Source organism: Lithobates pipiens, unplaced genomic scaffold, assembly GCF_037356315.1.
Source record: "Lithobates pipiens isolate NorthernLeopardFrog02 unplaced genomic scaffold, aLitPip1_a1.2 Scaffold_8, whole genome shotgun sequence".
NCBI classification, from domain to species: Eukaryota; Metazoa; Chordata; class Amphibia; order Anura; family Ranidae; genus Lithobates; species Lithobates pipiens.
The window spans coordinates 367570971-367590448 of record NW_027507903.1 but is presented as its reverse complement, the minus strand read 5'-3'; the positions used below and the strand labels follow the sequence as shown (position 1 = coordinate 367590448).

General features: G+C 45.4%; 1 protein-coding gene across 4 annotated transcripts in view; it reads left to right on the top strand.

The window, feature by feature from the left end:
- Positions 1-19478, top strand: part of RUFY1 (RUN and FYVE domain containing 1) — a 341668-nt gene that overhangs the window by 269142 nt on the left and 53048 nt on the right. For all 4 annotated transcript variants that reach the window (XM_077473522.1, XM_077473519.1, XM_077473520.1 and 1 more), the window contains 2 exons: positions 2117-2284; positions 2576-2673. In XM_077473522.1, the coding sequence (XP_077329648.1) occupies positions 2117-2284; positions 2576-2673 (266 nt within the window). The remainder of the gene's footprint in view (positions 1-2116; positions 2285-2575; positions 2674-19478) is intronic.

Here is a 19478-nt window from a genome sequence, read left to right as displayed (position 1 = left end):
TCCCAACTATGTTCAGAGCACAAAAATCTTCTTCTTGGAAGATATACCATCATACATGGAAGGCCTACATCTCCATGTGTGAGGAGTAAGGATGGCATCTGCACTCATTTTGCATATCCAGGATCCTGCTGTTTCTTCAGCAAGGAGTAGACCAGAAATTGGCATTAAGCACCATCAAAGGGCAAATTTCAGCCTTGGCTGTCTTTTTTTTTTTTTTTTTTCAACGACCCCTGGCATCACACTCCTTAGTGAGTACCTTCGTTCAGGTGCTTCCACCGTTGCATGTCGTCCCTCCGGTGCGTCCACCGTTACCCCCATAGGATTTGAATCTGGTGTTATCGGCGCTTCAAAATTGAAAATATCAGGGAGATTCCCATGTTGACTCTTTCCCAGAACGTGTTTTTTCTAGTGGCCATCACATCGGCCAGGAGGGTTTCGGAACTGGCGGCCTTGTCCTGCAAGTCGGCATATCTGGTTATCCACAAGGATAAGGTGGTGTTGCCTCCGCAACTGTCTTTTCTACCGAAAGGGGTCTCGGCTTTTCATATCAATGAGGACATTGTATTAGCAACTCTGTGTCCTAAGCCGAAGCACCGTAAGGAGGTGGCCCTTCATGCTCTTGACGTGATTCAGGCTCTGAAGGTGTATTTGTTTGCCACAGCTTCTTTTCGGAAGTCAGACTCGCTGTTTGTTTCGGTGGCTGGTCCAAAGAAAGGCATGGCAGTCTCGTCGGCCACCATTTCTAGGTGGATCAGACAGATTGTAGTACAAGCCTAAGCTTTGAAGGGGCACGTGCCCCCCTTTCCGGTCACGGCCCACTCCACAAAGGCAATCGGAACATCTTGGGCCTTCCGACACCAAGCGTTGGTCGCTCAGGTGTGTAAAGCGCCCACCTAGTTGTCTGTCCACACTTTTACCAAGTTCTACAAGGTAAACGTTAGTGCATCGGCTGATGCCTGTTTTGGCCGCAAAGTTTTGCAGCCAGCCGTATAGTTGCAATTGAATATATATATAATAATCCTTTTTTTCCTGGTTTTTCGAAAAAACACAGTACTGTTAAGTTAATGTGCTTTTGAATTACATTCCGCAGTTTTTTGTGCGTTTATGGGTAGTCGCTCCTGTTGAGGGTACCCTGGTTTTTGTGGTGGCTTTTTTCCACGCACGTTTTTGTGGGTAAAGTTTCACTAGTTCCCACTTGCCATGGTGGATGAAGTTTCTATGCGGTTTTCCCACCCCTCGTTTTGCTCTGCTTGGGGACGTCCCATTTGTTACAGAGAGGAGCTGTCGGTCGGTGAACGTAAGAGAAAATAGGATTTTTTGTACTCAACGTAAAATGCTTTTCTCTGTAATTCACCGACTGACACAGCACCCGTCCCTCCTTTTTATCTTTGTTATATTGCTTTTTGACATACTGAGGTCTGTGTGGCAGACGGGAGGGTTGTAGCCCCAGGGGGTCGCCTCCTGGGCGGAACTAAGAGTTGAGTGGTGTGTTACAACTATGCCTAGTATTCTAGTAATAAGGCTAACAACCCATTTGTTTGAGAGGAGCTGTGTTGGTTGGTGAATTACAGAGAAAAGGAGAGTACAAAAAATCCTATTTTTTTCAAATTTTACTTCACCAACTTACTATTGTGTTCTGATCCATCACATATAACTCAGATTAAAAAAAAACATTGAACCAAAGGCTGTAATGTAACAAAATAGGTAAAAATCCAAAGGGGGGGGGGGGGGATAGAATACTTTTGCAAGGCACTGAACATTTGCCCTTGGGAATCAATGGGTCATTCTCCTTCTTCAGAATAAAGCTTGGGTGCTAATTCATTGGTGAACTTAATGTACTAAAGTTTTTTTGTTTGCAATTAATGTGTGTTGCAAGCATTTTCAGTCATCTCTATTGCAAATTAAACTAGCAGTTATGCAATATATAAAACCTGGAACTCTAGGTACAGTATGTAGAGCTGCCCAGTAGGCATCCCATGTTAGCAGAATTCAGTATACAGCTGGAGGATATCCAACTTTGCAATCTTTTTTTTTTTTTTTTTTTTAAATAGTGTAATATACTGAAAAACTGTATGCCTATATTAAAAATTATAATGATTTTTCCTGATTTTGTTAGGAGCAAGAAAAAGAACTCGAACTTCAGCTTGCAATAAAGACAGAAATGGAAATGGCCATGAAACTGCTTGAAAAAGATATCCATGAAAAACAAGATACTCTAATAATTCTACGGAAACAGTTGGATGATGTAAAATCTATTAATCTTCAAACGTGCCAAAAAGTCAAAGTAAGTATGCCTTGATAAAAAAAACAAAATGTCTTCCTTTATAGGAGAAGCTTTCCAATAACTAAAGAGGTTATGCACTTTGCAGTACCTGTATTGAAAATGCAACATAGCTGCTTCGATCCACCCTGAACAAAAAAGATTAAATCTATATAAAGCGCAGGGCCGTCACCTTTTCGCAGTCTCACTCAGCTAAGTGCCTCCAAAGTCATTTGTTTTGTATGATGCAAACAATCACACACCAAAGTAATGTTCCATGTGCCAAATAACACTTTTTTTGTTTTTTTTGTTTAGGAAGCAGAAACTGCCTTAAAAAAGAAGAATGATACTGTAGTTTCACTAAAATCTAAATTGGATCAAATGGAATCCGAAACAAAGCTGCTGGAAGAAAGGTGTGGGTTTTAAATAATTTTAAGGAGATTAGATGCGTCAAAGGTATTGCCTAAAACCATTTCTTGATATCTGGAATACTTTAAAGTGGTAGTAAACTGTGAAAAACGAATTCCCCTCTGCAAGTTAATGCGGAGGCTCACGCAAAAATGAAATCTCCGCTTTTCGTAACCCCCCCCTCTGGTGTCACATTTGGCACCTTTCAAGGGGGGGGGGTGCAGATACCTAAGGCAGGTATTTGCACCCACTTCCGGGCGTTGACTCCCACGAAAGTCTACACCTCTTCCTGTTCCCTTTGCGCTGTCTGCTGGGACACACACGGGTCCCAGAGACAGCAGGGAGCATTCGGATTGTGCAGCGCAACTCGCGCATGCGCTGTAGGGAGTCAGGAAGTGAAGCCTCAAGGCTTCATTTCCTGATTCCCTTACCGAAGATGGCGGCAGCATCCAAGGACCGAGGGATGGTTCGGCCTTGGTTGCCGACATCGCTGGACCCTGAGACAGGTGAGTGTTCTTATTTTAAAAGTCAGCAGCCGCAGTATTTGTAGCTGCTGACTTTAAAAAAAAACAAAATTGCGGTACTCCCGCTTTAATGGCATAATGTGCTAGTATGTATCCTATGCTAGCACATTATGTGAAACTTGCCTTAAAACTAAGCCGCTGTCATCGCTAACAGGGCTTCCATCTTCACTCGGTCCTTCTTCCGGGTTTGCGGGCTCCGGCGGCTTGGATGACCGAGCCACGAGGACGTTGCACATAGGCGCCATGGTTTATGACACAGAGCTCTGAAGGAATGGCATGGGTAAGCCGAGCGCATGCGCCGGTGACCTAACCAGCTGCTATACAAGTACATTTACAGTACCTACAGGTAAGCTTTATCATAGGGTTACCTGTAGGTAAAACATAAACAAAGTTTACTACCACTTTAAACCCCAGTTCCTGTAAAAATTCTTGAGATGGAGCCCTTTAGAGGGTAGAGGAAAGACTGTATTATTGTATTCCTTGCACCGACATTCTCTGGTGCTCTCCGCTTCTTCCTAATGTTCTGGGCTGTGAGCAGTCCCTTGGACTATTAGTCCACATTGTATGTGAAGAAGAAAGCTTTGGACCATTGCCCAGAATGCTTCAGAGGGGAAGCTTCAGGGAACCAGTCGCTTTTACCCTTGTAGGGAGATGGGGGGAAGGGGGGCACTGGACTTTAACCCGATATTTGGGCTTTAACTGCTAAAAAGGCAAAAAAAAATAAAAATAAATCCTGCTTCCTTCCTTCCTAAAAAAAAAAAAAAAAAAAAAAAAAAAAAGCCATACATTGATCAAATTAAAGAAAAACCTATAGACTCGATCTCTATGATCTGATGTAGCAAAAATATATATCTAACGATATATGTACATGTGTTTCTGTGTATGCGGTTTATTTTATGCTGATATTTAGGAGCTCTATTTACAAAAGGTACAATTCCGAGATATTTGCTGACGTCTAAACGAAATGTGTGACAGAAGTAATGCAAACCCTATGGTGATGTGCACATTGCTGAGGAAACGGTGTGTGTTGAGAACAGGGATGCTTTACCACTTAAATACAGGGCACTTTTACCCCCTTCCTGCCCAGACCAATTTTCAGCTTTCAGTGCTCTCAATTAATCAGTCATGCTACACTGTACCCAAACAAATTTTTATAATTTTTTTTTCTTCACACAAATAGAGCAGTCTTTTGGTGATAATCACCACTGGAAAAGAGCGAAAATCTTGAGAAAAAAAACACTTTTTTTAGTTTCTATTTTATAAAATGTTGCAAATAAATAGTTTTTCTTTATAAATGTGGCTCAAAATGAATACTATTACGTATCTTTGGTAAAAGTAACCCAAATTAGTGTATATTATTTAGTCTGTTTGAAAGTTAGAGTCTACAAACTATGCTAAGTATCATTGACAATTTATCAGTCCTGATGTACTGACTGTCTATCTCATTTCTTGAGGCCGTGAAATGTCAGGACAGTACAAATACCCCCAAATGACCCCTTTTTGGAAGATGGACAATCCAAGGTATTTAGTAAGAGGCATGGTGAGGTTTTTGAAGTTGAATTTCCCACAATTCTTACACAAAATTGTCATATTAACACATTTATAGAAAAGGAGAGTTGTGGGACTTTAAATGAGGCGACCGCCATGTCAGATATGGATGAAAACAACATAGAGTTGAAGTTACAGTACATGATTTGTTGTTACAGTACATGATTTGTTGTTACATTCAATGTATCAAATAGGTAGTCACATGACTTAAACTAAATATGCTGCTACATAGCATGCAATACAAATATGAATTAGACATAATAAATATACATGATAAGATAAATGGGTTAAAAAGCATATCTTATAGGAACAGATAACTTTGGGCATCTAGTGGCACTCAACGCGTTTCCTGGTATTACAGCCATTCATCAGGAGTGTTATGAAGTAATATACTGTAAAATAAATGGACTGGGGTTAACGATAATGCCCTTAGATTAAGGGAGGACAGAGAGATTATATCCCAACAAGGTGGAGATAAATTGGGATACTTACTACACAGCCTCAAGGCCAGGTGCGGTATCCGCCAAGGAAAACAGTGGTAACAGGCATGATGTCTCCCCTGGGATTGAGATGGGGGAACCCTCCAAGAATGGAGAACAGTGCACGGAGCCCAACACGATGGTCACAGCATGATCTAATATGCTATGTGTGCACGGACAGTGCATAGTGCTCCTGGAAAAATGTGTCAAAAAGGGATTCATGAAATGTGTGAAAGTGCAAAAATAATGTGGCAAAATATCTGTGTTCCCACAAGGGAACTACATGAGGGTGTGTATGTGAAGTAAAACCAAGTGGAGGGTAGGAAAAAACATCCCAAGAGAGGATGGTTGATCTCCCAGCGAAGAGGGCAACCTGTGTGTGGGATCAGTGTGCTTCCTTGTGAATGAACCATCGGCTGCTCCAAGGCTACTATATACACCCATTCCCAGGGAGGGTCCCCGTCAGTCATACCTGATTGGCCAATCTGCATCAGAGAGGTGGGGAGGAGATTCCCACTGATCCCAGGGTTGTGGGAATGAGGCCCTTTTCCCCATCAACATGGGGACAAGGTGCTTTGGGGGGGAGGGCGCTACCCCAAAGCACCCTCCAAATGTTGAGGGCATGTGACTAGAGGTCGACCGATATGTTTTTTTCTTGGCCGATGCCGATATTTAGAAATCGCGGCAGCCGATACATGATGGCGATTTTTATTTATTTATTTTTTCGATTTTTTTTTTTTTTTGGGGGCCAATATGTTAGGCCGATTTTATTATTTTTTTTTTTTTCTCCCTTTCATGTCATAAACTCGAACAGTTAGACACCTTTCACACTGGGGCGTTTTTTTTCCCTAGGGTCTCTGCTAAAAAATATCATCATTTTCTACGTGATGTTCTAGTAGAAAATACAGGGTTTTTACTTGTAAGCAATAAGTGTCAGAAAAGATTGTCTTCAAATGGTTAAACTGAGAACTCCTACACACACATTCAGTTCATTGATGAGTATAAACATTGTTTCTTTGGTCTTTTCTTGGCAGACTCCCCAAGAGGAGAAGTCGCTCCACAGAAGACTTCAGGCAACTTGCATTGACTTCTATTACAGAACTCATTTGCAAGTCGCGCTGAAGTTATAATCGGCCTTTTATATCAGCACAATCGGCCGATGCCGATTAATTTAAAAAAAATCCAAATATCGGTCGACCTCTTCATGTGACCTGGTACGGTTCTCCTTAATATCCATACCAGACCTGAAGGGCCTGGTATGGAATTTAGGGGGACCCCCATGCATTTTGTTTGTATAATTTTGGTTCGGGGTTCCCCTGTGGGGAAATTCCATGCCATTTTTATCAATGAACTTTTATGTGTATTGTCGGACCGACAATTCATTATAGCTGCGAGTAGTTTTAAATAACCTTTTTTCCTTTAGAAATTTCATTTTGCTGTCATACTGTTCTAAACACGAGAAACAGTCTTCACAGGCATGCCCTTTACAGGCATACTATAGACACCACCCCAGGTATGAAATTTAAAGGAATATTACACTTTTATTGTTTCACTTTAAGCAGTATTAAAATAACTGCTCCCGAAAAAACGGCCGTTTTTAAATCTTTTTTTTTTTTTTTTGCATTGATACATGGGCAGGACCCAGGTCCCCAAACACTTACCATGCACATAAGCCTTTCAAATTAGCACTTTTGATTATTCATGTTCATGTCCCATAGACTTTAATGGTGGTTGCGTGTTCAAACAAATTTTTTGCCTGTTCGCATTTTCTGGATGCAAACCAAACAGGGGGTGTGTTCGGCTCATCCCTACTGGCCACATACAGAGAGCCAACATCCAAGTAGCACCTTCAGGTGTTCTAGGAGCATAAATTGCACATCTAATTTCCTGACTACCTAGCACACTTTTGAAGGCCCTAGAGCGCCAAGACAATGGAAACGCCCACAAAATTGCCCCATTTTGTAAATCCGACACCCCAACGTATATACTATGAGGCTTTTTTTGGAAAATGTAGAACGAAAATGAAAACTTTTTTTTTTTTACACAAAATTATCAATTTATGATATTTAGAACACATAGCATGTACATAGCAAAAATGGCACCCCAAAATACATTCTGCTACTCCTGAGTATGGTAATACCGCATGTGTTGGGATGCTTACACGGGCACAGATTTGAACATACACCGTTGTATTACAAAATCTATTCCAAGCTTTATTCATGGTTTTCAAACTTATATAGGCAAGCAAGTGGGCAGGTATAATATGGCCCTTCAACCAGTAAAATTAATACACATTTATTCAAGGAGTACACATTTTTAGTATGTTCATGCATAACTCATCTAAAACACTAGCCATTGTTCTAGCTTTTCTCTGAGAAATTATAACAGCCAAAAATGATATCAGCCATAGCCTTCACTGTTCAATCGCAGCCTACTGGAGCGCAACAAAGTAGGAAGCACATAGAGACAAGAAACAGAGAAGAAAGAAAAGATGGAGGGAAAGGAAGAGGGAGGGATTGGGAAAGGAGAGAATCTGAGATCCCAGGGGTTTGAGGCAGGACTACTTAGAACTTCACAATTTTAGAAATCGGGAGGTCATTTGAGAAGGCGGGAAATGGTATATTCAGTGTTGCCAAGTCTGTTGGAATTGGTCATACTTGTCGTCAAGGATTGCCGTCAATCTTTCAATGATGAGTATGCCATGTACCTGTTTTTTAACCTCTTAGAAACTAGGAAAAGGGGTTTTCCAGGACCCGACGGGTAACATCAGCGTTGGGTTTATGTAAAAGTGCTTCCCATGGATCTTTCCGTAAATTCACATGAAGAACTGTATCAACCAATGTGTATTCCCTAATCCATAACGGGGCTGAAAAGTTTCATTCTTGGGCTGGGATCCCCATTGAGATATTTGTATATTGCATATCTCCTCTCAAGCATCTCTTCTACAGGGAGAATACATTTAACACTTGTAGTTGTTCCTCATAGTTGAGGTCCTCCAGCCCCCATATTTATTTAGTTGTCCTTCTCTGGACTCTCTATAGTTCCAGCACATTCTTTCTGAGGATTGGTGACCAGAACTGGATGGAATACTCCAGATGCCGCTGAATCGGTTTTCTATAAAGTGGCAGGATTATCATTTTATCTCTGGAGTAAATTCCCTTTTGATTGCGTGCTACCATTCTGCTGGCTTTGCTTGCTGGTAGCCTACTCCATTTATTCAGGTCCTCTTTTAAAGTTTTTATATCCTTCTGTAAAGTTGGCGCCCTGCTTATTTTTGTGTCACCGGCAAACACTGAGATTGAGCTATTTACCCTCTATATCATTTATAAATAGGTTAAACAGAATCGGTCCTAGGACAGAGCCTTGGGGTACCCCACTAACCACTCTAGACCATTCTGGGTACATGTTATTTATCACTACCCTTGGAAACCCCCCCTTCTCTATCCAATAACAAACCTACGGATCTCAGTTTGTAGATTAAGTGTTTGTGGGGGACTGTATCAAATGCTTTTGCAAAATCCATACACCACATCCATTGGCATATCCCTGTCCAGATGGCAGTTCACTTCCTCGTAGAATGAGAGGATGAGAAACAAAGCAAAACTGAGAAACTTAAAGCGGGGTTCCACCCTAAAGTGGAACTTCCGCTGATCGGAACCCTCCCCCCCTCCGGTGTCACAATTGGCACCTTTCAGGGGGGAGGGGGGTAGAGATGCCTGTCAAAGACAGGTATTTACACCCACTTCCATGCATAGACTCCCGTGGGAGTCTACGCCATTTACTGTCCTGCCGCGCTGTCTGCTGGGACACACGGGTCTCAGAGACAGCACGGACAATTCCTATTGCGCTGCGCGACTCGCGCATGCGCAGTAGGGAACTGGGAAGTGAAGCCGATTCGCTTCACTTCCTGATTCCCTCACCTAGAATGGTGGCGGCAGCAGCCGAGAGCCGAGCGATCGATCGGCCTCGGCTGCCGGCATCGCTGGAACCCGGGACAGGTGAGTGTCCATTTATTAAAAGTCAGCAGCTGTAGTATTTATAGCTGCTGGCTTTTAATATTTTTTTTGTAGGTGGAATCCCTCTTTAAAGAGTAACACTATCAGGGACTAAAAAAACAAACATATGTTTAAAGGGTAACTCTATCGTTAAGGAGAGCCACCAGGTGTTCTAGGGACATAAATTACACCTATAATTTCCTGACAGCCTATTGCATTTTTGAAGGCTCTTCATATTTCTAACATATAGCATGTAATAGAATGTATAGAACTAATATCTTAGGAATGTGTCATAACATCTGAAGCATTCTCCGATGCATAGGTCTTGTTGGGAAGGACATTGATAACTGGTGTCTCTTCTAACTCCTCTGCTGCATACACATTTCTTTTGGCGTCTTCTTCCTGATTCTGTGGGGGGAATGTTTTTGGGAAAATGTTGCTCATGAAGTCGACTCACACAATTGGAACAAATGCTTCCTGAGGGAGATCCTCGCTTAGGGCAGTGACAATTTCTTCAATATATTTGAGGAAAGTGCTGGGTCTTTCTGTTGACTTTTGATGATGTACGAATTATACATGGAAGTGATAAAATGTAACTCTTATATTCACCGACTGCCACAGCTCCTCTCTTAGCCATTGGGTTGTTACACCACCTTTAGGAAAAGGCTAGGTATAACATTTTATGAAAAACACAGAACTTTTAGTTCCGCCCAAGGGGCAATCTCTTAGGTAACAACCCCCCAGCCTGCCATGCAGCCATCAGTTTTATTTTGTCTAGTGAAGAAGGACCTAGGAACCCTGACGGGCTCATCGGTCCGTGTTTTTTTTTCTGCAGAAGCTTTGCTTTTTGCGCAAGATGAAAGATTCTGTGATCTTCTATCAACAGCCGTCTGGGTGACAGGCTGGATACCCTTATCCTTGTAGTCTCCCCAGCCTGGCCAGCGAGCGTGTGCAGGACAGAGCTACGTGCTGGGCCGGCCACAACATACCTCAGCTCCAGAGGTGGTCGGTGAGCTTTTATGCTCCGGGGCACACATATGACTGGGCTACTGATGTCTGCGTCACATTGTGACAAGGCCAACAGCCACCCCGTACTGATCAGAGAGTGGGTCTGTGATGGAATGTCTCCCAGCTCTTCAGAACTGGTAAGTACAGCTCTCCCTGCCTCAGTGGGGCTGAGCAGCTGGGCATTCCCTGGGAGGTCGATTCGGGGGTCCCTCACCTCCCTCTATTCTCTCCCTGTCCCTATCCCCCCCTGTTGGGGGATGCTGCATGTGGCTGCTGAGCGATGTGTGTCATGTACAGGGGCTCACCGGGGGGCTCTCACCTGGGGGAGCTGCGCTGGCTGACTGTGCCCTGAGGTGTGTTTTTTTTTTTTTTTTTTTCTCTCCCTGGGGGTGCCTGTGAGGCTGTGTTTGTGACCTGTGCAGCGCTGATCACCGCCATGTTCTGTCACTGTCCCTCATGGTTTTCAGTGTTCAGTGGCCATCTGAGGTGAGGGCAAGGGACAGCATGCTCTCCTGTTTCTTGGCAGCCATTTTCCCTGTGGTTTTGTCCTTTATACTGGATGCCCGGCGGCCATTTTCTCGAAGCCTGAGCACGTTTTTTAGCAGTCTCTAGGAACAGCATGCTTCCCTGTAGTCCGGTGGGCATTTTGCCAGTGCTCTATGTCCTTATTTTGGACGCTTGGTGGACATTTTCTTTGAGCCTGAGTACATTGCAGAGCGGTTTCAGTGCCATAAGCGTTGGATGACACAGTGTGAATTCCTCTGCACCTGGGAGCTGACAGAGAACACGGCACTACTTGCTGGACAGCGCAGAACCTGTCAGGGTGGTGAGTCCTGCGGAAAGAGCCCTTCAGCCAGCATCAGTTAGGAGGGTGGTACCATCACTGTTCTGTCTCCTTTAGGTGGCAGACAGGGTAGGGTCAGCATGGCTTCAGAAACTGGTGTTTCTTCCCCCGAAATCCAGGCAATTGCAACCGGTTCACCTGCGGAATGCGCAGTGCCTCTGGACGCTTTGTCGGCGGCTCTCAATTAGTTTGTTGCCAAGATGGAGGCCCCCTGGGGAGAGCTCTGATGCAGACTCTGGCCCTGCTGAGGCTGGTGACCCCTGCTATGTCGTTTCAGATGATGCCGACCAGGACTGTTCGGATAGTGAGGATGAGTCCCCGTCCGGGTCTGTGCGAGATAAATCGCTTGTTGGAGCACTTATCACAGCTGTGCGTGATACCCTGAAGATTCAGGAGCCAGCAGATCCCTCTGCTGATGTAGCGGTCCCTTTTGGGTCCCGTAAGCCAGCCCATTCACCTAAGGTGTTCCCGTATCTGACTTATTTTGACAAGTTCAGTTACCCAAATACATAGCGGTGCGTTATCCCTTTTGAGGAGAGCCTTCTCAAGAAGGGGTCAGCACCTCCAGTTGTGGACCCCCCAGTATCCAGGTTAAACAAAGTAACCATGATCCTGGTAGAGGGGACTTACTGCATTTAAGGATCCCATGGACAGGAAGGCAGAGGCAGTGGCTCGTTCCTTGTTTACAGTTGTGGGGTCAACCATGCGACCAGTACTGGCATCCGCACTTGTGTCGCAGACACTGAGTGGGCTAAACTGTTGCACCGCGAATTGTGAGAACAGGCTTATCCTGTCTGTGTGGAACTAGCAGGCCAACTAGTGTGAGGCCTTAAGTATGTTTTGTGACGTGGCCCTGGATACCCTTCCCCTGTTATCCAGGGCTTCAGTGTCAACAGTGGTGCCTGATTTGGTTAAAATGTTGGTCTGCTGACCAGGCATCCAAGAAAGTCCTGACAGATTTACCCTTCCTTGGCGACCGGCTCTTTGGAGCCTCTTTGGATGACATTATTAAAAATGCCACAGGTGGTAAGAGTACACTACTCCCACAGGCCAGGAAGGCTAAGGAGCCACGCCGTAGGCAAGGGCCCTTTTTTTCCGCTCAAACGGCTTTTTCGTCCACCCGGAGCTTCGGCCAAACGTCCCCAGGCTGACAGGACAATCACGGAAGGACCAAAACGTCCCTGGAAGCGCAAGCCTAACAAGTCTGTGAGCAAAAGTTCTACCGCATGAAAGTTTGCCCCACCCACAACTTGGTGGGGGGTCGCCTTCGGGAGTTGGCATCTCGGTGGACCTCTTGGCTGTCTGACCTATGGGTCTGCAATCTGATTTGCTCTGAATACAAGATAGAGTTCCTCTCTTGGCCGCAAAACAGATTCTTTCCCTCCAGCATATCCGTACTCCCGGCTCGCCGGGAGGCCCTCTTGGGGGCGGTAAGGGACCTGCTGAATCATAGGGTGATAGTACCTGTTCCGGAATTGGAACATTTCCAGGGGTTCTACTCAAACCTGTTTGTAGTTCCCAAGAAGGAAGGTGTATGTCCAATCTTGGATCTAAAAGCCCTCAATTACTTTGTGAAAGTACAGAGGTTCAGAATGGAATCATTTCACTCAGTAGTCGCTGCACTCCATCAAGGGGACTCCCTGGCTTCCTTAGACATCCAGGATGCGTACCTGCACATACCCATATGCCTCCGGCATCAAAAGTTTCTGCGATTTGCAGTCGGGGAAGCCCACTACCAGTTTGTGGCTCTCCCTTTTGGTTTGGCATCAGCCCCCCTGAGTCTTTACCAAGTTATTGGCTCCTCTTTTGGCATTGCTACGGCAACGCGGGATCGCGATTGTGGAATACCTACACGATCTCCTCCTGAGAGCATCTTGCGCCTCAGAGTTAGAGGAGGATGTGGTGATCACCATGCAGACCCTGCAGGAATTTGCGTGGCTGTTGAACCTAAAAAAGTCGCTGATCGTACTGACTGCGTTTTGGAGTACCTAGGTTTGCTGCTGGACTCCATGAAAGCGAGAGTGTTTCTCCCTTCAGACAAGCTGCAGACTCTCAGAGCCGCAGTAAAACTCCTGATGAACCGCAAGTGGTCGTCGCTACGCTTCTGCATGCGAGTCCTGGGACTCATGGTGGCCTCCTTCGAGGCAGTACCATATGCCCAGTTCCGCACCAGAGTCCTGCAGAAGGAGATTTTGACAAAATGGGACAAATCTCCCTTGTCCCTGGATCGTCAGATCCAGGTGAGCCAGTTAGTCAAGGATACCCTAATTTGGTGGCTGAGGTCCCGGTACTTCAGTCCGGAAAGCCGTTCCTACCTCTGAAATGGACAGTGATCATGACGGACGCCAGCCTATCCGGCTGGGGTGGAGTAATGGGAGTTCAGTCGACTCGGGGCCTCTGGTTGACGGAGGAATCCGAGTTGCCGATTAAATCTGCTCGAACTGAGAGCGATCAGGCTATGCCTCTCCACATGGTCGATGAGACTGCGAGGGCGTCTGATCGATCAGGATCCAGTCAGACAATGACACAGCTGTGGCATACGTCAATCACCAAGGAGGAACAAGAAGCTTGGCTGCTGCACGGGAGGTCGCTCACATACTTCGGTGGGCAGAGCGACATGTACCGGCCCTGTCGGCCATTTACATCCTGGGAGTGGAGAACTGGCAGGCGGACTATCTAAGCCGCCAGATGATGGACCCAGGAGAATGGGCATTGCATCCGGAGGTGTTCAGGCTACTGTGCCTGAGGTGAGGCATACCAGACATGGATCTTCTGGCTTCCTGTCTCAATCGGAAGCTGCCGAGGTTCGTGTCCAGGACAAGGGATCCATGGGCAGATGCGTCAGACGCGCTGGTGGCTCCGTGGGATCAATACCAGCTGATCTATACCTTTCCTCCGCTAAAACTGTTACCACGTCTGCGCCACAGATTGGAAGCCCAGGGGATTGCAGTAATTCTGATTGCCCCAGATTGGCCCCAGCATCCCTGGTAGGCAGATCTGGTGCGCCTGGTGGCAGACGCCCCCTGGCGACTGCCGTTAAGAGAAGACCTTCTGTCTCAAGGTCCGATTCTCCATCCTGCTTTACCATCGCTGCCTTTAACGGCATGGCTATTGAGAGCCAGGTGTTAAGGAACCGGGGTCTTTCGGACTCTGTGATCCCAACTATGCTGACAGCATGGAAATCTTCTTCCCGAAAGATATATCATCGTACCTGGAAGGCCTACATCTGCATTTGTGAGGAGAAAGGATGGCATCTGCGCTCTTTTTCTATATCCAGGATCCTGCTGTTTCTGCAGCGAGGGGTAGACCAGAAATTGGCTTTAAGCACCATTAAAAGACAAATTTGAGCTTTGACTGTCTTTTTTTTAAATTATTATTATTTTTTTTTTTTTCAGTGTCCCCTGGCATCTCACTCAAGTGAGCACTTTTGTTCAAGGAGTCCGACATGTAGTTCTTCCAGTGCGTCCACCGCTACCTCCTTGGGATCTGAACCTGGTGTTATCGGCGCTTCAAAAACCGCCATTTGAAAATATCAGAGAGATCTCTCTGTTGACTCTTTCCCAGAGGGTAGTGACTCTCTGTTGAGGAGCACCCTGCTTTTTGTGGTGATTTTTCCACACACTGTAGTTTTTGTGGGTGAAGTTATACTAGTTCCCACTTACCATGGTGGATGAAGTTTTTATGCTGTTTTCCCACCTCTTGTTTTGGCACTGCTTGGGGATGTCCCAATGGCTAAGAGAGGAGCTGAGTCAGTCGGTGAATATAAGAGAAAATAGGATTTTTTTCTACTCACCGTAAAATCCCTTTCTCTGTAATTCACCGACTGACACAGCACCAGCCCCTTCTATTATTCTTTACGTTATACTGCTTGTTGACATACTGATGGCTGTACAGCAGGCTGGGAGGTTGTCACCTAAGGGACCGCCCCTTGGGCGGAACTAAAAGTTCTGTTTTTCATTACATGTTATGCCTAGTCTTCCCCTAAAGGTGGCATAACAACCCAATGGCTAAGAGAGGAGCTGTGTCAGTCGGTGAATTACAGACCAGGATTTTACGGTGAGTACAAAAAATCCTATTTTCTATACCAAAAACTGGACTTTCTAGTTGATAGGGCTGTAGCATCTGGTTGTTTAAATCCACCCCCATGAATTGATTAGAATTGTGCATGCATTCAGGCTTTACAATGATACCTCTTCCTGTCTGCCAATCTCCACCAAGGCGTCATTGTGGATGGTGGGCAGGACATAAACCTCTCTCTTGTTCCTCCACTTCACGGCCAACACTTCCTTGTTCCTCAGACTTCCTGATTCCCCTTTGTAGCTTTGTCACAAAGTTTTGTATGAAGCCCTTCCTGTTTTTTTTTCTGGTGGTACCATAGGCCAAGGTCTTTTCATGGTACAGGTGGGGGAAAAGGGGTAAACTGGTGTAATAATTGTCCAGGTAGATATGATCGCCTTTTTTGAATGGGCTATGCCCAGTCCCAGACAATGTTTTCCGCTTTTTTCCAATGTACGTTGGGCACTCGGGGCTGGTGCTGGGAGTCTTATGTCTTTTTGTCTTCGTATATGGGAAAGGTGTACACATCGTGTGGCTCTTTTGCAAAGTTTGTTTAGCTTAAATCCGTACCTGGCCCTCTTACTGGGAATACATTGTTTGAATTGCAGCCGGCCAGTGAAGTGGACAAGCGATTTTTTTCCACACAAATGCTTTGTTCTGGGACATAAATTTCAGAAAATCGCTTAGAAAAATAATTTTAGTGGGTGTTTATTATGGTTGTGGTGATCTCAGGGGGGGCCACTGCGAGTTGTTTTGAAATTGCAGGGAGCATGTTATAGTGTGTCCTGGACATGACAGCAGAATAAATCGGCATGTGATGGATGTGGTTGGTGGACTAGTAGGCATGCAATTAATTTTTCTTCGGAAGGCCCAAAAACTGAGACATCGCTAATTAAACATATTGGAATAGGACAAATTGGGGTTGGTCGCAATATGTTTCTCTTTAAAAAGGTTTGTTTGGTCCACGATGTATTGCAGTAAATTTTCAGGGGAAAAAAAATTATTTAAAAAAAATGAGTGTTGGGCTGCACACCTCGCTGTGCTGTGAAAGGGGGATTGTAGCTGACCCTTAGCTGGAAGGTAGACATAATGGGTTTGCCAGGGCATCTGCAAAATAGGTTTGGGCCCAGATTCTTTAGGTTTGGTCCTTTCTTCCTGGGGTCCAGCTCCTTTGGCGTTTGTACCATTGGGGTGTATGGAGCTGCTGGTGGTAGGCTGGACTTCTGAGCTTCTTATTCCTTTGAGAGGGACCGTTTCCTTTTCCGATGCGGTCCCCAATCCACTACTCTCTACTGACTCGTATTCCAAATCAGAATCGGAAGGTAAGAGCTCCCCGCTACTCTCATCATCCAACATACTAAGGATTTTATATGCCTCCTCAGAAGTAAAATATCTTTTGGACATGGCGGCTGAAGTAAAACTGTGACAGGTACACTGATGGGCGGCAGTGATGATTGCTCTGTGATAGGTGACACTGATTGGGCTGCTCTACTGGGTTGCGCTAACAGATCCACTGATCTCACAGGGTCTCTTCATTTGGAGGGGGAGGGTGGATGCACAGTAGTGTGTGCAAAAATCACTGTAACCGGTAACTCGCAGTTCTCACATGATTGTGTGAGGAGAAGCCTCCTGTACAGCGAGTAACAGCTGTATGTTTACAGTTGTGACCAGCTGTGATTGAACACAGGCGATCACGTGGTAAAAAGACAGTTTCATTGACTGTCCTGTTGCTACGCTGAGTGCCCCCGGGGGCACGCACTAGCGGTGCATCCTGAAGGATGTCCTAGGACGCCCGGTCTGGGTAACTTAACCAAAATGACAGCTGGGCGGGAACTGCTTATAAGTAATGGGATACACGTGCAAATCTTTGTGCCTTTTGGGCAGCCAGGACATTATTGGTACTGTCCTTTTTTTTTTTTTTTTTTTTTTTTAAATGGTAATATTTTATTGAGCAATTTTCACACAAAACAAAGTGCAGAGATTGTACAGAGAATTGAAGTTTGTCACAGACATTAAGCATTCAATGCAGTGGCGTCACTAGGGTTGGTGTCACCTGGTGTGGCAAAACATGGTGTCACACCCCCCCCCCCTGTCTATCCTGCCCGGCGCCCTGCAGGCAGCGCACAGTAACGGGGTGCATCCCCCAAACGGCCCCTGTAAATGATAGTATAGGGTGGTATAGGGCAGGTTGGGGGTGGTATAAGATAGGGCAGGCTTTGTTGGCATTGGGCAGATTAGAACTCCATGTAGAGACAAACAGTGTGCAGGAACTTACAGCATGTCGGGGATGAAAACACCTGGGGGCTGCTGTGTTCTTACCCTTTTTTCTCCTCCAGCTGCAGGCTCAGCCAGAGTGAAGGAGTCTGTGGGAGGAGTGGAGGAGGCAGCCACACACCCAGCTCTGCCCACCAGCTCCAGCTGCCTTCGGAGATATTGGAGATCCCTGAGGGACAGCTTTAGATGGAGTGTTACAGGCAGCCTCCTGCTGGGTGCCTTGCTCGCTCCGCTGCAGCTCTGCAAGCAGAAGCAATATAGTAAAATGTGTATCGTGGGAAGCGGGCATTGTGTCACCCGCTGCAGCCCGCACCCCCATAGCAACGCCACTGATTCAATGATGTACACAATAATTAAAAGAAAACCTCAACCACCTCATTAGTAAAGTAAATGTGTCCCAGAAGAGGTCTACACTATGGGGTTGATTTACTAAAGGAAAATATACTGTGCACTTGCCCCAGAGCTTAGTAAATGAGGTAAAGCTTCACTTTGCAAAGAATACTCAGTCACATGCAAGGGAAATAAAAAAAAGTTTTCTTTCTTGCAAATAATTGGATAATAGAAATGGCAGAGCTTTTTCTCATTTCAGAGTTTCCCCTTAGAGCAACTGCACAATATATTTTTCTTTAGTAAATCAATCTCCCTGTCTAGATTCTGTGTGCACTGTCTGGTTGGTTAAAGTGTAAGTAAAAAGGGATGTGTTTCTTTATCATACATCACGGGACACATAGCCACAGTAATTACTGTATGGGCTATATGGCACCTTCAGGTGGTGGATACTGGCACACCCTAGACAGGAAGTTAAATTTCCCATATAACCCCTCCCCTTATCAGGAGTACCTCAGTTTTTTCGCCAGTGTCTTAGGTGTTGGTCACGTGTAAAGATGTGCTGAGTTCCCCTGGAATATTCCTTTCTGGAGCAAGCTATGCAACCGGATCCATTTTAGATCCAGCTCTCAAACTTTGTGTGTCAGAAATTCCAACGGAAAAAGTCACATGGAGCCCACACACGATCCGATAGCACATTATCCATCGGATAGTCCAACCGTGTGTACAGGGCATTATGGTTGAAAAGTTTGTCAGCCAAAGCGTCATTCAAAAAGCTCCTGGCTGGTTTTCTTTTTCGCAGTGAAAAGCTGTTTGGGGATTATTTGGACAAATATATCGAAAATATATCAAGTCGAAAAAGTACCCTTTTGCCAGTTAAGAAAAAGAGTAAAACGTCCCTCATTTAAACGGGCTCTTTCTCCAGTGCCAGGGGCATCAGCCTCCAGGCAGTTGCGACAGCCTCCACCATCAGGTTCAAGAGGTAAACCTCAGGTAAAACCCCAGGGACAAAATAAATCCTGGGAGAGGAAACCTGCAAGACTGAACGCTAAAGCCTCTTTATGAAGGGGGACCCCTGCTCGTTTGAGTGGGGGGAAGACTTCTGCAATTCTCAAGAGTCTGGCAGCAAGAATTTCGAGACAGATGGGTGGTCTCCACAATCGCTCTAGGTTACAAAGTGGAGTTCCGAGAATTCCCATCGCCTCGTTTCCTCAGGTCAAATGTCCTCAAAGATCCAGAGAAAAATAAATCTCTCTTTAGCGTTAGACCGACTTTTGTTGCAAAGAGATCATGGTGGTCCCCATGGAAGAGCAGGGGTTTGGGATTTATTCAAACCTTTTCATGTTGCCAAAGCCAAATGGGGATGTCAGACCCATTCTAGATCTCAAAGATCTAAACAGGTTCCGGAAAATTTGCTTGGAATCAATTCGATCAGTAGTCTCCATCCTACATGGAGGAGAACTTCTGGCATCAATCGACATCAAGGATGTTATACCTGCATGTACCCATTTTCCCCGCTCACCAGAAATATCTGTGTTTCGAAGTAGAAAACGTAATTTTCAGTTTGTAGCCTTGCCTTTCGGTCTAGCTACTGCACCTCGGGAGTTTACAAAACTTCTGGCCAGATTAAGGAATCAAGGTATAACAATAATACCTAGGCGACCTGCTCTTAAAAGACCGGTTGGTAGCCCGCTTGGACCAAAGCATGGTCACCAGAGTGAACTACCTGGAATACCTAGGTTGGGTCCTCAACCT